The following is a 23,320-nucleotide window of genomic DNA, read 5'->3' on the forward strand; positions in this document are numbered from 1 at the left end:
TGTAAAAAGATGTTCTTTTATTCCAAATCCATAAAAGCAAACGGTACAGGCAGCAACGTTTGGACCATTGCTGGTCTTTATCAAGCATGCATCTGACCTCTATCCCACCACCTTATATACACTATATATTAAATAAAAAAGTAGGTTTACTAACAGGCCAGGAGGAAACTCTTCGGGCCTCCGGATACATTATACATATGTGCCAGGAGCTTCACCAGCACACAGATTTACTGGGAATTCCTCGTTCATGGGAAATATAACATAACTACTGAGAAAATGTGGTTTGAAAGCGCCCTAAAAAAATGTAGGACATGTCTGACTTAAAAGAAAAAAAAGAATAGTACCCGCACTTTCACTTCAGTGAGCTCCTGTTCCGTTGGCCGTTTTCGGTTCCTTCCTGCAGCTGACGACTGTCCCATATAGCGCTATATGGGGTCGTCTTCAGCTGCCACAAGGAGTCAAAAATGTCTGACAGAGCAGAAGCGCTCTGAAGTGAAAATGCAGGTACTCTTTAAATACACAGCTTATTACAAGAGACACCGAGGCCAGTTAGACATCATTAGGATGGGGAGTCACCCTCTGAATGCAAGTCAGGAGGTTTCTATTAATTGAGAGCAAATAGAGAGCTTGAAATGGTTAAGAAGTGAAATACACAGTATGTTAAAGAGTGTCATAAAAAGCTTAATCATTATTTAAAGGGGTTCGGTCATTTAAAAAAAAGAAAAAATTCCATACTTACCTATTCCTTCCCCGTCAGTCTACTAGCCGGGTCTTCTCCTCACCCATCGTCTCCTATTTGCTCTAGTTTAGGGAAATCATTTCACCTCCAACTGGCCGATTCTTCTTCTTGTGAAGTTACGCACATTGCTGGCAGTCTTCTTCCTGCCACCCAAAGTACGTTATGTTACAGTTCACAGGCCAGCAGCGGGAGTGCCGATCTACTTCAGCATGCACTGTCTCAGCAATAGATCAGAATTCCTTCCTAGCCATTGAACGCTACAGCTAAGGGATGTGACCTTTACTGACCCGGACATAAGGAATGTGAGGAATGCCAGCTTCATAATAAGCCGGGCAGCGTGCGGTGAGGTGACCCAGGGCACTGACGAAGCTCAGAGATGAGAATATGTGGCAAGGAGAGAGACGGGGAAGAGATACGTGAGTCTAGAAGTTTTTTTTAAAGACAGAACCCCTTTAATGAAAAAGTTATTGAATACTCAAACTGAAATCACTCTCAAATTGCTGGTTTACATAAATTAGCTTCTTTTCCACTATGCCTTCAACATTATTGTGAAGTTCAGATCCAACTTCCAAATTAAATTTTATATATATATATATATATATATATATATATATATATATAACACACACACACACACACACACACACACACTATAGAGCAGATCCAAGCAGTGTAGATGTGCTCTGTAACTAATGCGCAGTAGCTGTGGGTGGGAAAAACAAAACGATTAGCTGCTTTAGCATATCTGGGCATGCCTCCTTTTTATTACACAGTAGTTGTATGAAACACTCCTACCTTGTAATTGCAGTGAAAAGTCCCCGGATGCGTGCCCTATGGCGAGCTACAAACGCCTCAGTATAAATGACACCCTTGTTGTTCTGATCAATCTTCCCTTGAATAAGACTTCCAAGTCTTAGTTCCAATGACTGCAGATAAAGAGGGATTAAGATATACCATCAATAAGCAAAAGTGAGTGGCTATTGCCTTATCAACTGTTAGACTCACTAGTGTTGACAAAGCAAATTCCACATGCCCCTTTTCTGCATATGAAAAGCTTTGAACAGTATGTTTGTATATGCTGCATTAGGGCATATGAGTTTTGCTGAGAATTCCCTAAGGCTGTATTTACACAGGCGATGAGTTGCACCCGAGATTCTCAAGCACATCTCACATCACACGGATACTCCAGTCTATGTACTGTGAGACGCGGCACATTACAGGTCCTATTCTTGTGCGAGACTCATACGAAAATAGGACATGCCATGACTTTTTAAACTCTGACCATTGGTCTGATTGAAGTACCACTAGTTTACATGAATGCATTGGGGTCTTCTCCCGTGAGAGTTCTCTCCTTACTGCAATCAAACAAAACTAATGTGGGAATAATCGTCCATACACTCTTTAAGCCAGAGTTGGACCCAGTATACCTCTGCTTTATATGGATATATTATTTATTTTAATGGGTGCTGGGTAAAGCTGCAAATCCACTGTAGTGGAAGTGACTAGCATCTACTTTAGCTGTTCCATGAACTAGTCCATTAAGGGTGCCCGTACATGTTGTGGTTGAGCTGCTTCAACCACAGGCAGATCAACAGTTTTTGTTTTCTCTACATTTTCGGATAACAAAGTGAACAAACATGAAAAACAGAAGTCAAGTATTCAGCACCACTACAGAGACAAGTCACGTATTAGTCAAAAAAAGCACTTAGAGTGTACATCACAACATGTAAGACAAGTTTCTATTACTTAATAGGCAATGTCTCAGTAGTGCGCAATAATAGGAGTGGATCTCTATTGTCCGTTTAGTACTTTCACCCTGTCTGTGGAATGTAAAAAAGGCACCTCTTTATCCTTGGGCATTCTGATGACAAAAAGTTCACATATAAAATTCTAGTTTATTTTTCTTCAGACTAGACTTAGGAACTTTAGTCCTTTTCTTCTTCCAAATATAAACCTTGTCTAGATCAGGTCTCTTTTAAACATGTATTTTTCATTATCTCAGTAATTTATATTTTCAAGTTTGGAAAGACTTTGTTTTAACTTATTGTCAAATTCGATAAAAGATGTCTAATGTACTGCTTTTTTTAGTTTAAAAGTTTTTATTTGATTTTTACACAATAAAAGGCTAAAGAACACCCCTTGCCGGGATGACTTTACTAAAAAACTATCTTAATGGCTGTAAAATGTAAACTAAACATGAAACATATCATGTAGGTTTCCACTCATTATTGTATCTAAGAAAAATTAAACTTTTTTCAAAATATTAATTTTCCTGATGTTGCATTTCATGAACTTTTGCCTATAGGTTAGTTTTCCAGTTTTATTTTCTTTTGGCCATGTAGAAACCTCCTGCACCCAATATCATTTGATTTTTGCCATATAAACTCCTATTTGTTATTTGCCGTATAAGTTGTAAAACATAATAAAATTTCTGTCAGCAAGGTTACTGGGTCATGTGCAAAGTTCAAATAATGAGTCACAGAGGATGGATAAGTGCTGGATAGTGATGCTCTAAATTCGGTTTATCATTTAACCCTTTCCAGTCCAATTTGTATTATGGTTTTCGTAGGGGGCTTACTCTTTTTCTGCCATTATACAACGGCGCTATATGCTGGCTAAAGCCAGTACTGCATGAGGTGACACGTTGGATAGGCTGTGACAGCAGAGAGGCTGGCAATATACAGTAAGAGAGCCCCAACGGACGTCTTCCAACATCGGAGATGTATAGCCTACAATCATAATGTCTTCACAGGTCAGACAGTGGATTGGAAAGGGTTAAAATTGGTTTAAATATTGTTAGCATCGTTAATTCACAATTCTCATGTCTAAAGGAATGTATTTTATTTTCAGATTTCATGCTTCAAGCTAAAACATCTCGTTAGGTGCAGAGGTTCTTTGTTTTTTTTTTACAATTTAACAAAATGAAAATAGTTTGAGAGTTACCGTATTTTTCGCTCTTTAAGACGCAGCGGTCTATAAGACGCACCCCCATTTTAGAGCGGGAAAATGGGGGGGAAAAATTTGAACTCACCCAGGGACAGCGCAGGGATAGTGCCGGGTGACGGAGCAGCAGAGGTTTGGAAAACCGGCACTCCATATCACAGCGGCGCTTGTGTGCAGCAGGAGGAAGGAAGCCGTTTGGTGGAGGCAGGGAACAGCAGTAGTACCCGCCGGTGCTCACGACCAATCACAGGTATGTATGGGTGGCAGTGGGGAGGAGACTGGTCACACATTTGTTCGTGCGATTGCGAGCTTAACACGCAATCGCGTGAACTAAATCGCATTCGCACGTTAAATTTGTGATTGCGCTAAAAATGGCGATCGGAACAAATTTTTTGGCACATTCGCTTTATAAGCCGCAGCAACTCCCCCCCCCCCCGCTTTGGGGGGGGGGGGGGGGGGGAGTGCGTCCTATAAAGCGAAAAATATGGTATATGCTACAAGTTATAGTTTGCCACCACAGCCTTTTATATTTGAAAAAAAAAAAAAGTCATAGCCCTAATGTACATGCTTTTTAAAGGTTTCCTGAAGCCATTTAGGACTACTTGGAGGTTTTTTAGTTTGCTTTCCACCAGAGAGGGCAATAAATCGCATGAGCGTTAGGAAGCATTCAGAGAACACAGCATATTAAAATCAACGAGTAGAATATGTTGGATGCATTGTGTGTTCCCTTCGCAAACGTATCAGTAAACATCTCTTTGGATGCACCTAATAACTTATGTGTCTCAGGCTTGGGAATATCAAACATTCTGTGGATTGCCATCAGGATAACTTTGACTCATTTAAAGTTATGTCAAATGAAAAAGTTAAGCGACCCAGGAGAGGTGAAGATTGGAACGGAGTGCTTCTTAGAAGAGAAGCCTTTTGGACACATGGTATCCAAAAGGGGTTTAAGTTTTAAAATAGCTTTATCATGCTTGTACTAAATAAATAAGTTGCATTCATTTATCCAACAAGGGGTTACTAAATTAAGAGAGCTAATGATGTCAATGAAAGGTTAGTTTTGCTGTGTAAAATGGCATGCCGAGATTAAAAACGCTTTTTTTTAAAGCAGAAATTTGGGGTGCATATGCCTTTAGTTAATGAAGGGTCCTTTTTTTAAATAGAAATAGGAGTGCTGGAAAAATGTGGCTCCTACCTGGATTATCCTGGTTAGTGCGGCAGGCATCTCCCTTGCACCATTGATCTCATGAAAGGATCCAAACATCTAATGAGACTCCGGGTGAGCTGAAATCACTTTACTTGTTGTTTATGTTCCTTTTCCATCTGTCAAAAGACCTCTCTAATGGAGAGACGTGGTTTGCCATAAAGGCTTTTTAGAAGACCACCACTGACATTTGGACAGAATCCTGATGGGCAATTGATTCTAAAAGGCCCCAGTCTTCTGTAATAGGACTCCTGTCAAACTGAGCAGTACAAGCATTCCAAAATTGACAATAATGAAATAGACTGGTCTGTGGAAACTGGATTCTTGCTTAAAATCTACAATCATCTAAAAACGGCCATTATACAACCGACTGGGATATTGTATAGCCCTTTGGGGTCAAAATTCATAATCTTGTAACAGTTCAAGGAGTTTGGAGTTTTGCCATAGAGTGATATGTGCAGACCAATCCCCTCCTCTCCGTACAACCTAGAATTACCATTTAAGACCAGGTGCCGGAGGTAATTAGGGGTGAACCACATGCAGTTAGAGCATATTAACCACAACGCGTACAGGCATCCTAATGGGTAATAATATCCAATTGTCCTCAGCTAATTAGATCACATTTATAGATCAATTTGCGGTGCAGGCCATGTATTCGATATATGTATAAACTGATCATTTACGTGTAAGAGAGACAATAACGAGGAGGTTAAAAACCAGCTTATGTTTACTCTGAAAAGTATATTCTAGTAAATGACATCAGCGAGAAGTATCAGATTTATGTTCTAATGCAGTAGTAATAATAAAAGAAATACAGAGCTGCTGAAATATGGCTCTGGCGCAGTCCTTTATCACCTCTGTCAAGAAGTCTCCAGGAAGGTCGTATGTCTTGCATAGTTCTGATATAGTCACTTGGCCGGCTTCCTGCAATTTATCATTAACTTCTTCAGCTATCTGGTCCAGATAGTTACTAATAAAAATAAGAAACATGGGCTCTTTGGGCTTATTTAAAAATAACACAAACTTATAAACTATGCATGAAACAAGGAATTCCATCAGAGCGATTTTTGCTTATAAACCAGTGGTATGCAGTGGGGAGTATGTAAACAAGTGTCAACATACCTGTCCACCATCAATTCCAAGGGGCAGGATTTGTGCAGAGCAAAGGGGCAAGAACCTAGACTAGTTTCAGCTAGCAAAATACCCTTTGGACAGTTTAATAGTAATTTACATACACCGCTGCATTAAAACACCGATTTTGGGGACATTACGGGATCTGTGTAGAGAATGACAGGTATGTCTGTTCTGGATATGCTGAAGATGTGGAGAGAAAAAAATTTCTGCAGATTTCCTCCACTACACCTTTATGCTCACTACAATCTGCCTCCACCGTGCCAAACAATCCTACTTCACCTCTCATCTCCTCACTATCCAATAGCCCAAAACAACTCTAACCCTTTTCACTTCTTTCTTAGCCCTAAAGTACAGCCCCCTGTGACGGATCTCAGTACTGAAGACACAGCGGCTCCTTTCAAAGAGGAAATTGACAACATCCGTCAGGAAATAACTTCTCAGTTCTTGATTAGCTTTGATCCCCCTTCTCTCCCGCACCTCCTCTAGTTCACCGTCAGCATCTGACCCAACGTCAGAAGAAGTCCTCTCCAGTCTCCTCTTACCCGACTACCTGCATTAGTGACCCTATTCCCTCTCACCTACTCATGTCCCTCTTTCATCAGTCACCTCATCACAATATTCAACCTGTCTTGTTCTTCTGGTGTCTTCTTTCCGGCTTTTAAACATGCTGTCATATCCCCATTACTAAACAAACTTTCTCAACTAGTCTTGTGCTGCCAACTACTAACCCATCACTAATCTCCTCTTTGTCTCCAAACTCCTGGAATGTCTAGTCTACTCTCACCTAATAAGCTCTCACTCTTCTTGATGCCTTATCTTCTGGTTTTCGGTCTCTACATTCTACAGAAATTGCTCAAACTAAAGTGTCAAACAATCCCGACAGCCAAATCAAATTGCGACCGCTCTTTACCAATTCTTCTGGATCCCTCAGCAGTGTTTGACACTGAAGATCACCAACTTCTCAATATGCTCCACTTGACTGTTCTCAAGGCTACTGCACTCTCCTGGTTTTCCTGCTACCTCTCTGACCACTAATTCAGTGTATTATTTGCTGGCTCTACTTCTTCCCCTCTTCCCTTTGCTGTTAAGGTTTCTCAGGGTTCAGTCCTTGTCCTTCTCTCCCCCCTTTCCCTATCTACACTACTGGATAAACTATCAGTTTGGGTTTTGATACTACCTCTACGCTGATGACACCCAATTATATACTGCTTACTGTGACATCACACATTCGATACAACAGTTTAGAAAACAAGCTGAGGGGCGACCTTATAACTATGTATACTTATATCAGGGGTCAATACAGAGGTCTCTCCTACAATGTATTTATACCCAGGACTGTGACTGTAACAAGGGGGCACCCTCTACGTCTAGAGGGAAGAAGGTTTCTGCACCGGCATAGAAGGGGTTTCTTTACTGTAAGAGCAGTGAGAGATTATGGAATTTTTCCCAAGAAAGTGGTGATGGCGAATGCGATACAAGAGTTTAAGAGGGGTCTGGATGCCTTTCTTGAGCAATACAATATTATAGGATTTGGTCACTAATAACTTCAAATGGGTTGATGATCCAGGGATTATTTTGATTGCCAGACTTGGAGTCAGGAAGGATTTTTCTCCCTTAAATGAGAAAGATTGACTTCTACCTCATTGGGATCAGGTCTTATTGCTGCCGTCTCCTGGGGATTCTTGATTGGTGCCCTGTGGGGTTAACACGTTGGGGCAGATTTATGAATCCTGTATAAATTTGGTAATATGTACCAAATTTATCATCCAACAGAGCCACTGTGATTCATTCTCAGACTACCTGGTCTATGTCTGCACTGCCTAATTATTACAGGATTCCTAAGTCTGCCCCAACGTGTTAACCCCACATTATTGGGGTTTAGTTATACGTTTGCAGCATTTGTTTCGTAAAAATTGATTTTTAATGGCAACATTACATTTGAAAAAAAAAAAAAGTAATTATGTAAGGACACCGATTCCCAATCAAGAATCCCCAGGAGACAGCAGCAATAAGACCTGCCATTTGTACTGCAAGAATGCCAAACTTAGCCTGCCTGCAGATGCTTGGCATAGGTACAGACAAAGCAGTCAACAAATCAAACAGAACATAATACTTTATATGCCACTACCCCATCATTTCTGAGGTCGTAACAAAATTAAGGCTAAATTCACAGGGCAAGTGTGATGCAAACATGCGATTTACCACTGGATGTGAGGCGTTTTTATATCACGGGAGGTAGCGTTCCTCCATCGCTGACAGCAGCGGTGGGGGATTGCAGAGTTTCTCCCATTGTTTTCAAATGGGGAAACCTCAAATCACGTGCACCCAACAAACATTTGGAAATGCAACGCGAGGGATCGCCCAAAGATAGGACATGCCGTGACTTGTGTGATGCAGTAAAAAAAAACAAAAAAAACAAGAAAAAAAAAACAAAAAACATTTACTCATGTGTATGACCCCATTCAAAAACATGGGGTTCATATTCGTGCAAGATTTGTGAATCTCGCAAAGCACAAGTGTGGCCCATGTGAAGCCGCCCTGAGGGTTCCTTAGGAATAATACAAAAAAAAAATCCCTCACAATACTGAGGTGGAATCACTGCAGTAGGAAACTTTCCGCATGGAAAGATACATTTACAGCAAGTCTCTATCATACTATGTCAATGCAGTATGTAAAAACATGATGGGCAACAGTAAATGGACTAGAGGCCAGGCTACTTTTGGGTTCCAGTAAGAATAGGCTTCTAATTTGAAGTCTGCACAGCTGTACGATACTTATTGTCACAGAACGAGCTTTGCTTTTTCAGGCTGTTTATATTACAGAAGAAGCAACAAACACTTTTTGGAAAAGAATCCGATTCTATCATTGTAAAGGTGGTTGAAGTGCCAAATCTGAAACTTTTTTTAATGTAATGGTGATGTTTGGCTTTGCACATAGTTTAAGGACTCCCCTAAGGGTCTAGCCTTGCCCCTGTAATTACAGACATGCACAATGTGTGACCCACAATACACTTCTGAACAGCATCAAGCAGGAAGGACATTCCCAAGGCATGAAGTAGTTCCCATAGCCTCTTTAGGGGTTTTAAAGTCCCTAGACATTGGTGGCAGTGGGAGGGACACAAAAGAGGTTAACCATAATACTCACCACGGCTGGTCGCCATGCCAGTCTATTCCCATCAGCTGCAGTGGTGCTGTGGGTTGTTTACCCAGATGACTGCTGCAGCCGAACAGAGTGCCAGCAGAGACGTCTCATAAACTTGCCTTGCCGCTTCTACCTTAGAAGCCCGCATGATAGGTTTATGAGATGTCACCAGGTGTTGAAATGGCGGTTTGGAACCACAACGTTCAATTTATTACTTTTATATAGTTTTGGGCATGGGGCAAGTAACTCAGAAAGCCCCTTTAATGCTAAATGTGGAGAAGACTAAAAAGGCCTTGATATAGTAGCACCTATGCTAGCAGTAAGCATGCGTATTGTCTTAAGGCAGTTTCACACAGCCAAGATTCTCATGCAAGATTTGTGTGTTGCAAGATGCACAAATATGAACCCCTTTCTTTTGAATGGGGTCAAACACATGAGAATTTTTCTCAATGGGGCCAGCGGCAGCATCGCTAGGTGCACGTGACTACAAAAACGCCTTGCATCCAAGGCGAAAACACACGTTGGCGAGCGCGATATCAGGCCACGTTTCACAGTCAGATATTACACTTGCCTGTGTGAAATTAGCCTTAATATTTCACAACTGCAGCACATAATTGCAGTAGAACAAAATCAGATTTCAGTTGATCTTCCAGCACAAAAACCAATGCTGGAATAAAGTAGAATTAGAGTCATGACGTTTTTTCCTTTTTTCTTCTTTATCCATAATAATCAATATAGGTATATTGCATATAGCATACAGGCTGCCCAATTCTCTAACAGATATGGTTAAATGTATATATATTAATAGTCACAGTTTACAATACTGAACTACATGAATAGCAAAACTAATGATGACGTTTTCATAAGTGTTTTGCCGTACTTATAATCAAGTTCAGTACAGTTTGGGAGGTTCTCTCACAATAGGAATATAGTGAATCTAACGCTTGCGGACAAAGAAGTTTTACTTAATGCCATCACACCATATGTAGCAAGAATGTGCTTACTTACTTATCCACAAGCTGTCCAAGCACCAGCTGAACATTCTTATCTACTCTCACCAGCTCATTGGCTCTACTTTCTATGTGTGTCAGGTCAACATTGACAACCTATTAATGAGAAAACAACAAATATTAGACAGGATACATAAGAAAGAATATGCCGAAAATGACCTGCCTGTGATGATTTGTGGCCACATGGTCATAGTTATACCAACAGGACAAACAGAGGGGACGTTTCTATAACACAGCAAGACAGGAAGCATTACCCCCAGCAGTTTAGGACGAGCGCTCTTCCTTCTGCAGGAAGAGGACATTACAGTTTTGGATGAACAGCGCTCATTCTAATATAAACTGCTGCAGCCCCCGTTATATCAGGGCTACCAGGATTTTACTGTCAATTTAGGATTCTTGGCTTTAAAATTACACCATAATTATGTCTGTAGCCCTTACAGACCCGGAGCTACAGCTGTTTGAAACTGAGTTGGGAATACTGACTTTACAGCTGTCATTTTTAGTCATTGTGTGTAGAGGAGAAATGGGGGGGGGGGGGGGGGGGGAGATAACCTGGCTGTAGGGGTTAAACACACACACATATAAGGAAATGTGGGGTCGAAACACAGGGGGAAAAAAAATTGGAGGCACGAGGGGCAGATTTAGGCCGCTTTCAGACGGACGACAAAATCGTGCCATTTTCTCGCGATGCGACAGCACTACAAATCGCATGTATGTGAAGCCCATGCTTTCCTATGGTTTCCTTCACATTTATAAACTAGCCAATCAATGCTGCGGCTCAGCCAATTCATAAATCTCGCCTTCACAACATGATTGATTCTTCAAACTCTGCTCAGCCAATCAACACAGAGCTGGTTGAACCAATCAGAGCCCTTGCATTGGTTCATTCAGCGCTGCATTGATTGGTTTATCCAGCGCTACTCAGCCAATCAGAGCCATCGCTTCCTGGAGGCGGGATTTTTGAATCCTGCAACCACTAAGTGATCTTCTCTGGGTGAACGAGGTCTGCAGGACGCCCAGCGGAGCTCTGGAGAGCAGCAGGACGACTCTGACCAGAGCCTTTTAGGTAAGTTTTCTTTATTTCAGGGAATGCAGCTAGGGCTTATTTTAGGGGTAAGGCTTAACCTTCTCACAAAAATAACAAAAAATAAAAATCGCACGATTTTATCACTGGCAGCAGCGAAGCACGATTTTTCCCTAAGAAAAACGCATCACTGATGCTGCAAAATCACAGAAACACAGCTACAATATCACCATGATTTCGCTGTCACCCATGTTAAAGAGGCCTTATGAAACGATCCAAAATAAAAACGGTCTTAGACCGGGCTCGCACATGTGGGTTGGATTCCGCATACAGGATGCCCACAGCGGATTTCGGCTGTGAGCCCGGTCAGTGACCCTGCATACCTCACTGAACTGTATTGCAGATGACCGCAAAAGGCACATCAGGGGGTCATGCACAATAAACTTCTTTTTTCTCTTTGGTTTGTATTTCCCGTGCCATCGCTTACCTGCAGCCCATACGCAATGTTAATTGTATATGGGCTATGGGTCGGACACCTCCATTGACATCAATGGAGGCCTTCCGCATGGATTCTGCGGTAAAACAGAGCATGCTGCGATCTTCCTTCCGCTCATGGAATACACAATTCATATCCACGAGTGTGAAGAAAAATTCTAAAATGTACGCCTTTCAACGGACGTGTTTTACCGCAGAAAGGTCACGCGGACACCGATCGCGGAATCCACAATTCAAATCCGGTCATGTGAGCCCAGCCTTAGTTGTCCAACGCAACCAATCACAGCTCAGCTTTCAATTTACCAGAGCACAATACAAACTGATAGCTGCGCTGTGATTGGTTGCTAGAGGCAACTAAGAATTTCATTAAGCTCATGTTGTGGTTCCAGGCACATGCATTTTGTATTACGGTGCTGGTGCAGCTCTTGACCACACTATTACATGCTGGGTTAATGTATCCCACAGCTACTACTGAGGGAATCTAGAGGAAGAGATAAGAAAGAAAGAATTCCTTCTTTTCAATTTTTTTGGACCATTACAATTGTGACATGGAAGGAAATGGGATAACAGATGGGTGACCTTAGATCGAGCCTTCATCAATCTGATATTTACTGTGATGGAGTTGACAGATTGCATCTCTTTATGATTTTTAACTTACCTGTTGAAGTTCAACTATGTTCACTCTCCCTAAAGAGAAGAAAAGAACACATCTCCATTACTTGGTGTTACTGGGAAGTAGTCGTGGGGATTCCTCTGAGTAAACCAGTTTCGTGTACTCACCACCTCGAACCTGAAGTTCATCTCCGATCTCCGTAGAAATCTGCGATGGTGTAATGTATTCTTTCCCATCGAGAGTGTGTACTACATCCAACTGCTTCTCAGCAATTAGTTTGGAAACTATTTCAATGCAGTTGCGTTCAGATAACCTAAGAGAAAAGAAACACCCTGAAAAACTAAAGTCTGTGTCTACCCCTATGTGATGCTGCTGTGAGAACAAGTCCAATAGCACACCATCAAACTACAGCGAGAGCTGCAGCCTATAGACTAACTGAAAAGAGCTGCCTGCGGCCTGTACTCTGCAGATGGTAGATGTGAAGACCTGCTATCACCCCGCTGATCCCCTGCAGACACAGCAGTACCTGCGGCCTGTACTCTGCAGATGGTAGATGTGAAGACCTGCTATCACCCCGCTGATCCCTTGCAGACACAGCCGTACCTGCGGCCTGTACTCTGCAGATGGTAGACGTGAAGACCTGCTATCACCCCGCTGATCCCTTGCAGACACAGCCGTACCTGCGGCCTGTACTCTGCAGGTGGTAGATGTGAAGACCTGCTATCACCCCGCTGATCCCCTGCAGACACAGCAGTACCTGCAACCTGTACTCTGCAGATGGTAGATGTGAAGACCTGCTATAACCCGGTTGATCCCGTGCAGACACAGCAGTACCTGCGGCCTGTACTCTGCAGATGGTAGACGTGAAGACCTGCTATCACCCCGCTGATCCCCTGCAGACACAGCAGTACCTGCGGCCCGTACTCTGCAGAGGATAGATTTGAGGACCTGCTATCACCCCGCTGATCCCTTGCAGACACAGCAGTACCTGCGGCCTGTACTCTGCAGATGGTAGACGTGAAGACCTGCTATAACCCGGTTGATCCCGTGCAGACACAGCCGTACTTGCGGCCTGTACTCTGCAGGTGGTAGATGTGAAGACCTGCTATCACCCCGCTGATCCCTTGCAGACACAGCAGTACCTGCAGCCTGTACTCTGCAGATGGTAGATGTGAAGACCTGCTATAACCCGGCTGATCCCCTGCAGACACAGCAGTACCTGCGGCCTGTACTCTGCAGGTGGTAGATGTGAAGACCTGCTATCACCCCGCTGATCCCCTGCAGACACAGCAGTACCTGCGGCCTGTACTCTGCAGATGGTAGATGTGAAGACCTGCTATAACCCGGGTGATCCCCTACAGACACAGCAGTACCTGCGGCCTGTACTCTGCAGATGGTAGATGTGAAGACCTGCTATAACCCGGGTGATCCCCTGCAGACACAGCAGTACCTGCGGCCTGTACTCTGCAGATGGTAGATGTGAAGACCTGCTATAACCCAGCTGATCCCCTGCAGACACAGCAGTACCTGCGGCCTGTACTCTGCAGATGGTAGATGTGAAGACCTGCTATAACCCGGCTGATCCCGTGCAGACACAGCAGTACCTGCGGCCTGTACTCTGCAGATGGTAGATGTGAGGACCTGCTATCACCCCGCTGATCCCCTGCAGACACAGCAGTACCTGCGGCCTGTACTCTGCAGATGGTAGATGTGAAGACCTGCTATAACCCGGCTGATCCCCTGCAGACACAGCCGTACCTGCGGCCTGTACTCTGCAGATGGTAGATGTGAAGACCTGCTATCACCCCGCTGATCCCCTGCAGACACAGCAGTACCTGCGGCCCGTACTCTGCAGAGGATAGATGTGAGGACCTGCTATAACCCAGCTGATCCCCTGCAGACACAGCAGTACCTGCGGCCTGTACTCTGCAGATGGTAGATGTGAAGACCTGCTATCCCCCCGCTGATCCCCTGCAGACACAGCAGTACCTGCGGCCTGTACTCTGCAGATGGTAGATGTGAAGACCTGCTATAACCCGGCTGATCCCGTGCAGACACAGCAGTACCTGCGGCCTGTACTCTGCAGATGGTAGATGTGAAGACCTGCTATCACCCCGCTGATCCCCTGCAGACACAGCAGTACCTGCGGCCCGTACTCTGCAGAGGATAGATTTGAGGACCTGCTATCACCCCGCTGATCCCCTGCAGACACAGCAGTACCTGCGGCCTGTACTCTGCAGGTGGTAGATGAGAAGACCTGCTATCACCCCGCTGATCCCCTGCAGACACAGCAGTACCTGCGGCCTGTACTCTGCAGATGGTAGATGTGAGGACCTGCTATATCCCAGCTGATCCCCTGCAGATGGTAGATGTGAGGACCTGCTATATCCCAGCTGATCCCCTGCAGAAGGTAGATGTGAGGACATGCTATCACCCGGCTGATCCCCTGCAGATGGTAGATGTGAGGACCTGCTATAACCCAGCTGATCCCCTGCAGACACAGCAGTACCTGCGGCCTGTACTCTGCAGATGGTAGATGTGAAGACCTGCTATAACCCGGCTGATCCCGTGCAGACACAGCAGTACCTGCGGCCTGTACTCTGCAGATGGTAGATGTGAGGACCTGCTATCACCCCGCTGATCCCCTGCAGACACAGCAGTACCTGCGGCCTGTACTCTGCAGATGGTAGATGTGAAGACCTGCTATAACCCGGCTGATCCCGTGCAGACACAGCAGTACCTGCGGCCTGTACTCTGCAGATGGTAGATGTGAAGACCTGCTATAACCCGGCTGATCCCGTGCAGACACAGCAGTACCTGCGGCCTGTACTCTGCAGATGGTAGATGTGAAGACCTGCTATAACCCGGCTGATCCCGTGCAGACACAGCAGTACCTGCGGCCTGTACTCTGCAGATGGTAGATGTGAAGACCTGCTATCACCCCGCTGATCCCCTGCAGACACAGCAGTACCTGCGGCCCGTACTCTGCAGAGGATAGATTTGAGGACCTGCTATCACCCCGCTGATCCCCTGCAGACACAGCAGTACCTGCGGCCTGTACTCTGCAGGTGGTAGATGAGAAGACCTGCTATCACCCCGCTGATCCCCTGCAGACACAGCAGTACCTGCGGCCTGTACTCTGCAGATGGTAGATGTGAGGACCTGCTATATCCCAGCTGATCCCCTGCAGATGGTAGATGTGAGGACCTGCTATATCCCAGCTGATCCCCTGCAGATGGTAGATGTGAGGACCTGCTATATCCCAGCTGACAGACTTGGTGCCTCACAGAAGCATGGGGGAGTTGCATGACATATTTTGTAGACTAAACTGTAAGCTTTGCCTCTTGTTAACCCCTTGCTCACACGATACAAGCCCGGGTGCCGCTGCTGCCGGTCACATCTGCGGCCCGGTAGTGCAGCCATTAGCGGCCTCTCACCTCTGCACACTGTCACTGAGCTGCGCTCTCTGGAAGTCAGCCGCCAGCCGCCGGATCTCTTCCCAGTCGGCAGACATGTCTGTGGTGCTGAAATGAAAGCTTCCTGCAGCTCAAACACACGTCACACTACGGCGGGCGGAAGGGGCCAAAAGACCACAGCCAGGAGGCATATTAACTTTTTCCACAACACTTCTGCCCTAATCGGCAACTCCAGCACCCTGATTGGTTGTTTGGGTTGGCTGGATGTGCAGGAGGATAGAGTTACAGAGATGTGCACGGAAGCTCGGTGCTCATGTTTATACAATACATGTGGTGTGTTGTGTGAATATGTGTGTATGCAGGTATGTGTGTTAGGCTACTGCATGGTGGTGTGCTAGCATGTGTTCATGGGTGTATGTAGTTTACGTGTATGTGTTGTGTTAGTGTTTTTATACAGTACATGTGGTGTGGTCGTGTGTACGCGGTACATATTAGCGTGTAGGCTGTGTGTGGTGTAGCCAGAGCATATAAGCGTGTGGTTGTCTGTGTATGTGTGGTCGTGTGTATGCGGTATGTACTAGCATGTGCTTGTGTGTATTCAGTACGTTGAAGCATGTGTAGGCTGTGTATGTGTTGTGCACGTGCGTGGTCCTGTTTATGCAGTATGTGTGGTGTGTGAATATGGCACATATTTGTGTGGGCGCACCATGCATATTAGCACAGGTGAGTGCGCGGTGCATAGTAGCACGTGTGGTACATAGCGCATGTGCATGCGATGCATATTAGAGCGTGTTTGAGCGCTAATGTACACACGCTAAAGTGCGCGCAAAACACACAGTAATGTACGCACACACACGGAATAATATGCCCACTCAAATATGCATCGCACGCACACGCGCTAATATGTACCACATGTGCTAATATGCACCACGCACGCACATGCGCTAATATGCAGTGCTCTACTCAAACACGTGCTAATATGCACCACGTGTGCTCAAACACGTGCTAATATGCACCGCGCGCGCACACAAATATGTGCCATATTCACACACCACACGTACCGCATAAACAGGAGCATGCACTTGCACAACACATACACAGCCTACACATGCTTCAACGTACTGAATACACATAACCTCATGCTAGTACACCACACATACCGCATACACACGACTACACATACACAGAGAACCACACGCTTATATGCTCTGGCTACACCACACAGCCTACACACGCTAATATGTACCACATACACACAACCACACCACATGTACTGTATAAAAACACAACACATACATGCAAACTACATACACCCATGCCCACATGCTAGCACACCACCACGCAGTAGCCTTACACACATATCCACACAGTAATACATGCTAATATGCATCATATTCACACAACACGCCATGTGTGTTGCATAAACATGGGCACCGAGCTTCTAATCACTGCCACTGACGGCTCAGCACGTGCACATCTCTGTAACTCTATCCTCGTGCACATCCAGCGAACCCAAACAACCAATCAGGTTGCTGGAGTTGCCAATTAGGGCAGAATTGGGGTGGAAAATGTTAATATGCCACCAGGCGCTGCTCTGGGCACTGCAGGGAGAACTAGCAGGGAATGCCATATAGTAATGTATCGTGCTCCGACTCTGCCATTACATCCTATGTGTAAAAGACTAATGGACATATCGCCGTATATTATATGTACTCCACTCTGTACACTTATGTACTGCGCCCCCTGCTGGTGGACTGCTGCTGGGCGCGCTCCTCGAGCTCATGGAAAACGGCAGTTTTCAAACACTCATTTTTTCTCTGACATGGAGACGTATGTTCTTTCATTTTGGAACAAATAAATTGAAGGAACAGACAACACTATAATGCATATTTATTCTTGACTATATCTAGCACACTGACGATTGCAGACCTCCCAAATGTTGGGGACACACTTCGGGGGGTTTCACAATGGCGAGGGAATCGCACAATGCGAGAGTGAGTAAAACACTGAGTGATCAAACCAATGATTTTTCATGGTTTCATTCCCATCTGCGATGTTTTCACTTCTACGATGTTGCGAGAAAAAAAAATTGCCGCGTATCCATTCTTTTTGCGATATTGCCCATTCTTTTCAATGGGGCCATTGAACGCAATGGGAGAACTCTGCGATCCCTTCAAACGTGGCGCGGGGATGAAGGGAGTCCTCGCAGTGATGCGAGGTGGTTTTCATATGAAAACGCCTCGCATCAGGGGTTTCACATGGATGGCAAGAGCGATATTGGGCCATGATTCACGGACAGATATCACCCTTGCCATGGATGTAAATGCGTGGATGCGAGGTGTTTTCATCTGAAAACAGTCTCACATAAGTGCTGTGACTCCATTCTTCCCCGCCGCAGCTGTCAAAACTACCTAAGGCTTTCACCTTCCGCCTCCGAAGGGATTTCCCTGCCGAGGCTGAAGGGATTTCCCTGCCGTGGCTGAAAGTGATTCCTCTTGTCACAGCCACAGCAGAGGGCTACAAAGTTCTTCCGTTGCTTTCCATGGGGCCGGAGCTGCTGCCACTTTTTATGTCCACCTTTGTTTCATCATAGAATATTTGATTCTGTTTCCCAGTAGTGTGGTGCGCCAGAGTGTGGAGGGGGTTTGGTGGTAGTATGGCGGCGGGGGCTCCGCAGCTTTTCCCACTCACACAAACTGGCGGCGGCCATCCGTGTGTAAATTAAGTCTTTTAGTTTGGCATTTCTTTTTGGTGCTACCCGTCAGTTGGGCAAGGTATGGTGGTAATAAATGTCAAGTTCGTGATGCAAGCCTGTATATAAGCCAAAACCTGCTCCGGGCAAAATAATAAAAAATAAAAAAGAATTTATAAAATGGGGGATGTAGTCTCTTCCCCTGGAGGGCGGTGTAGTACTTCAGTGCAGGTGTTATGGTGGCAAGAAGGGATTTCCAGGTGTAAATGGTGAAACAGGAAAAAAAATATTTTTCAATACTGGAAGTGACGTTAGTGGGAGTCCGTGGAGCAGGAGCGTCGGAGCGGTACCAGAGCCACAAGAAGACCAGGAGAGCCTCTGGGGTAGAGCTGCTGGAGGATCTGTCCGTCAGGGAGAGGAGAAGCAGGTCCTGGAGAAGCAGGAGGCATTAGAGTGCGACCATCGGGAGAGAGGTCCCGACGCTGAGCCTGCAGGTGACGTCACATGGATAAAGAGGAGCTGTCAAGAAGACTGCTGCTGACAAAGGCATATAAGTATATTTTGTGTATAAGTGAGTGTGTAAGGGAGGGGGTGTAAGTAAGGGGGTATAAGAGAGTAAGTGTGTAAGTGAAGCAAATCAGTTGTGACTGAGAGACAGCAGTGGTTGCGAATAGACGGAGGCACGTCAGTGGTTGCGAACAGGTGGAGGCACGTGAGGAGTGTGATCTAGCTGATTCTCTTTACTTCTGTAAGTAAATTTGTAGATCCCCACTGAATGTGCTCCATGCTTGACAATGCCGTCAAGTGTGTTACTTGTGCAATGCATGTGTCCTTGATCAGCCGATCGAGGATGCATACTGTTGCGCAAGATGCATGCATGTCGCACATTTGGAAGCCCAAATCTTGGATCTAAATGAGCAACTGGCAACACTGAGATACATTCACAATATGAAAAGGAGTTTGCTGCTCACTGAGCAGGCACTCGCTGGGGTAAATGTGGGGGTGGACGGTAATTCAGGAGAGCAGGGGGAGCAGGCAGCAAGCTGGGTGACAGAAGGGGTAGAGGGAAGAGAACTAGGGAGGCTAGTCCTGAACCAACACACCCCAATAAGTTTGCAAAAGCTGGCAGATGAGGGGTCAGCATCACTGCAGCACGACATGCCCTTTGAAAGCCAGGGAGAGGACTGCCCCAGTAAGAAGGTGATGGGTAGCGCAGGGCAAGCTAGGCAGGTCCTAGTGATGGGGGACTCAATTATAAAGGGGATAGACAGGGCAATCTGCCACAAAGACCGGGATTGTCAAACGGTGTGTTATCTTTCTGGCGCTTGAGTTCTACACATCGCAGATCGGGTTGACAGATTACTGTTGCACATTGGCACCAAAGGCCAAGTTAGTGGTTAATGGAGGACCTTCTAAAACTATTTCAGGGACCTAGGATCCAAGCTTAGGGCTAGAACCTCCAAGATAGTTTTCTCGGAAATACTACCCGTACCACCAGCCACACCAGAAAAGCAGCGGGAGATTAGGGAGGTAAACAAGTGGCTCCAGAGTTGGTGTAGGAAGGAAGGGTTTGGGTTCCTGGAGAACTGGGCTGACTTTGCTGTCGGCTACAGGCTCTACAGTAGGGACGTGCTGCATCTCAATGGGGAGGGGGCAGGTGTGCTGGGGAGAGAAGATATCTAGAAGGCTGGAGGAGTGTTTAAACTAGGGATTAGGGGCAGGGCAAAAAGAGTAATGGGAGGAAACAGTGACCTGGGACCAAGCATTGGCAATGGGGTCGAGCGGGGGATAGGGTTAGTACAGTTAGAATTGATAGAACAGCTGATAGGACCATAAGTAGCATAATGAATACAAAAAATAACAACAGCCACAGTATAAATTGTGTGGCAACGGATGCAAGAAGTCTGATCAGTAAAGTGGGTGAGCTTGAAGCAAGAATGTCTGAAGAAAATTACAACATAGTAGGAATAACGAAAACATGGCTTGATGATAAGTGCAATTGAATGGTGAATTTACAGGGTTACGATCTCTTTAGAAGAGACCGTGGGAACCAAAAAGGGGGAGGGGTATGTCTGTATGTTAAATCCTAGTTAATTCAGGGGCTACGAGAAGATATAGGTGTAGGAGATGAACACGTGGAATCTCTGTGGGTAGAAATACAGGGAGGGAAAAATAACAAACTCCTGGTTTTCTATAGGCCACGAAAAGATTAAACTGAAAACGTATTAATAAGGGTGAACACACACATGCGTTTTTTCAACACTGCGATATCGCTGCGTTTTTTTTAAGGCAATTGTCAATGGGACTTTCTAATGTTAAAAACGCATCGCACAAAAATCGCAAAGCACAAACTTGCAATGCGTTTTTAACATTAGAAAGTCCCGTTGACAATTGCCTTAAAAAAAACGCAGCGATATCGCAGTGTTGAAAAAACGCATGTGTGTGTTCACCCTTATTAATACGTTTTCGCATTAAAATAACACAGCGATATCGCAGCGTTAAAAAACGCAAGTGGGTGTTCACCCTAAAGCAAATAGAAGAGGTGTCAAATCGCAATAAAGTAATTATTATGGGGGACTTTAATTATCCGGATACACTATAGGAAGATAAAAACTGCAAATCTCTCAGGGGTGATAAGTTCTTGAGAACAATTAAAGATAACTACCTTACCCAACTTGTACGGGAGCCAACTAAAGGGAGGGCCACTCTGGACTTATTATTAACTAACAAACCAGACAGAATCACGGGGGTGCAGGTTAAGGGACACTTGGGAAATAATGACCACAATATAATTCATTTCCATCTGTTGTTCAATAGAAAGCCTTCTCAGGGAGCGACAAAAAAACTAAACTTTAGTGAAGCAAAATTTGGTCAGCTCAGAACTACTATCGGCAACAGCTTCCTCAAAAATAATAGTATAGGCGACAATTAGGGGAAGTTTAAAAACATCATAATTACCTCATGTGAGCACCTCATACCCTTTAAAAATAAAAGAACGACAAGTAGAAGGAAACCAATGTGGCTCGACAAGACTGTAAGGGGGGCAATAAGCAAAAAAAAGAAAGCGTTATTAAAATAAGAAGGCAGTGAAGAAAAACATACAGGGGAAAAAACAAATTATGTAAGGAAAAGATTAGAGATGAGTGAACGTACTCGTCCGAGGTTGATACTCGTTCGAGTATTAGCGTGTTCGAGATGCTCGTTACTCGTGACGAGTACCATGCGATGTTCGAGTTACTTTCACTTTCATTTCTGAGACGTTAGCGCGCTTTTCTGGCCAATAGAAAGACAGGGAAGGCATTACAACTTCCCCCTGCGACGTTCAAGCCCTATACCACCCCCCTGCAGTGAGTGGCTGGCGAGATCAGGTGTCACCCGAGTATATAAATCGGCCCCTCCCGCGACTCGCCACAGATTTATTCTGACATAGAGGAGGGAAAGTGCTGTTGGTGCCGGAGCTGCTATAGGGAGAGTGTTAGGAGTATTTTAGGCTTCAAGAACCCCAACGGTCCTTCTTAGGGCCACATCTAACCGTGTGCAGTAGTGTGGAGGCTGCTTTTTGCAGTGTTGCACATTTTTTTTTTGTATATCGGCCATGCAGAGCATTGCGCCCTGCAGTAATTATACATACTCCAGGGCCAGTAGTGGTGGTGAGGCAGGGACAGAAGACATATATTTATTGAATATAGGCAGTGGGCCTTTACAAAAACATTTGGGAAAAAAAATCTATTTGGGCTGCCTGTGACTGTCCTCAGTGTACTGGGTCTGTGCTGAGTGTAGTTGTCCTCCTAATTCATACGCAGCCAGCTAAGTGTTACAGCAGGCTTGCGCAAAATTATTTCCTGGCTCTGTGTTGGCTGTTACATCACCGCTGTATTCCAGTCCACAGTGCAACAGTCTGCAGTTATTTTACATACTCCAGGGCCAGTAGTGGTGAGGCAGGGACAGAAGACATATATTTATTGAATATAGGCAGTGGGCCTTTCCAAAAACATTTGGGAAAAAAAATCTATTTGGGCTGCCTGTGACTGTCCTCAGTGTACTGGGTCTGTGCTGGGTGTAGTTGTCCTCCTAATTCATACGCAGCCAGCTAAGTGTTACAGCAGGCTTGCGCAAAATTATTTCCTGGCTCTGTGTTGGCTGTTACATCACCGTTGTATTCCAGTCCACAGTGCAACAGTCTGCAGTTATTTTACATACTCCAGGGCCAGTAGTGGTGAGGCAGGGACAGAAGACATATATTTATTGAATATAGGCAGTGGGCCTTTCCAAAAACATTTGGGAAAAGAAATCTATTTGGGCTGCCTGTGACTGTCCTCAGTGTACTGGGTCTGTGCTGGGTGTAGTTGTCCTCCTAATTCATACGCAGCCAGCTAAGTGTTACAGCAGGCTTGCGCAAAATTATTTCCTGGCTCTGCTGTGCGTTCGGTAAGCGAAGTCAGCCTCCAACCACAGGCCAATAAGCGGCACATTTAATTACAGCGTTCTGTTTCTGCACTACTGGTAATACACCATGCTGATGGGTAGGGGTAGGCCTAGAGGACGTGGACGCGGGCGAGGACGCGCGTAGAGGACAGGGGTAGAGGCAGGGCCAGACCGAATAATCCACCGTTTCCCAAAGCGCCCCATCGCGCCATGCCACCCTGCAGAGGTCAAGGTGCTCTATGGTGTGGCAGTTTTTCACAGAGACGCCTGACGACCGACGAACAGTGGTGTGCAACCTTTGTCGTGCCAAGATCAGCTGGGGAGCCATCACCACCAGCATGCGCAGGCATATGATGGCCAAGCACCCCACAAGGTGGGACGAAGGCCGTTCACCGCCTCCGGTTTGTACCACTGCCTCTCCCCCTGTGCCCCAACCTGCCACTGAGATCCAACCCCGCTCTGAGGACACAGGCACTACCGTCTC

At 45.3% G+C, this 23,320-nt stretch overlaps 1 protein-coding gene across 1 annotated transcript in view; it reads right to left on the minus strand.

The window, feature by feature from the left end:
• Nucleotides 1–15,877, minus strand: part of UFL1 (UFM1 specific ligase 1) — a 54,681-nt gene extending 38,804 nt beyond the window's left edge. Inside the window, exons 1-6 of the mRNA XM_066608264.1 lie at nucleotides 15,741–15,877; nucleotides 12,471–12,616; nucleotides 12,349–12,377; nucleotides 10,170–10,267; nucleotides 5,742–5,856; nucleotides 1,535–1,665 (exon numbers count right to left, since the gene is read on the minus strand). Of these exons, the coding sequence (XP_066464361.1) occupies nucleotides 1,535–1,665; nucleotides 5,742–5,856; nucleotides 10,170–10,267; nucleotides 12,349–12,377; nucleotides 12,471–12,616; nucleotides 15,741–15,817 (596 nt within the window). The 5' untranslated portion in view covers nucleotides 15,818–15,877. The remainder of the gene's footprint in view (nucleotides 1–1,534; nucleotides 1,666–5,741; nucleotides 5,857–10,169; nucleotides 10,268–12,348; nucleotides 12,378–12,470; nucleotides 12,617–15,740) is intronic.
• Between the last annotated feature and the right edge of the window lie 7,443 nt (nucleotides 15,878–23,320).

The sequence above is a fragment of the Eleutherodactylus coqui genome, chromosome 1 (genome assembly GCF_035609145.1).
Source record: "Eleutherodactylus coqui strain aEleCoq1 chromosome 1, aEleCoq1.hap1, whole genome shotgun sequence".
In the NCBI taxonomy this organism is placed as follows: Eukaryota; Metazoa; Chordata; class Amphibia; order Anura; family Eleutherodactylidae; genus Eleutherodactylus; species Eleutherodactylus coqui.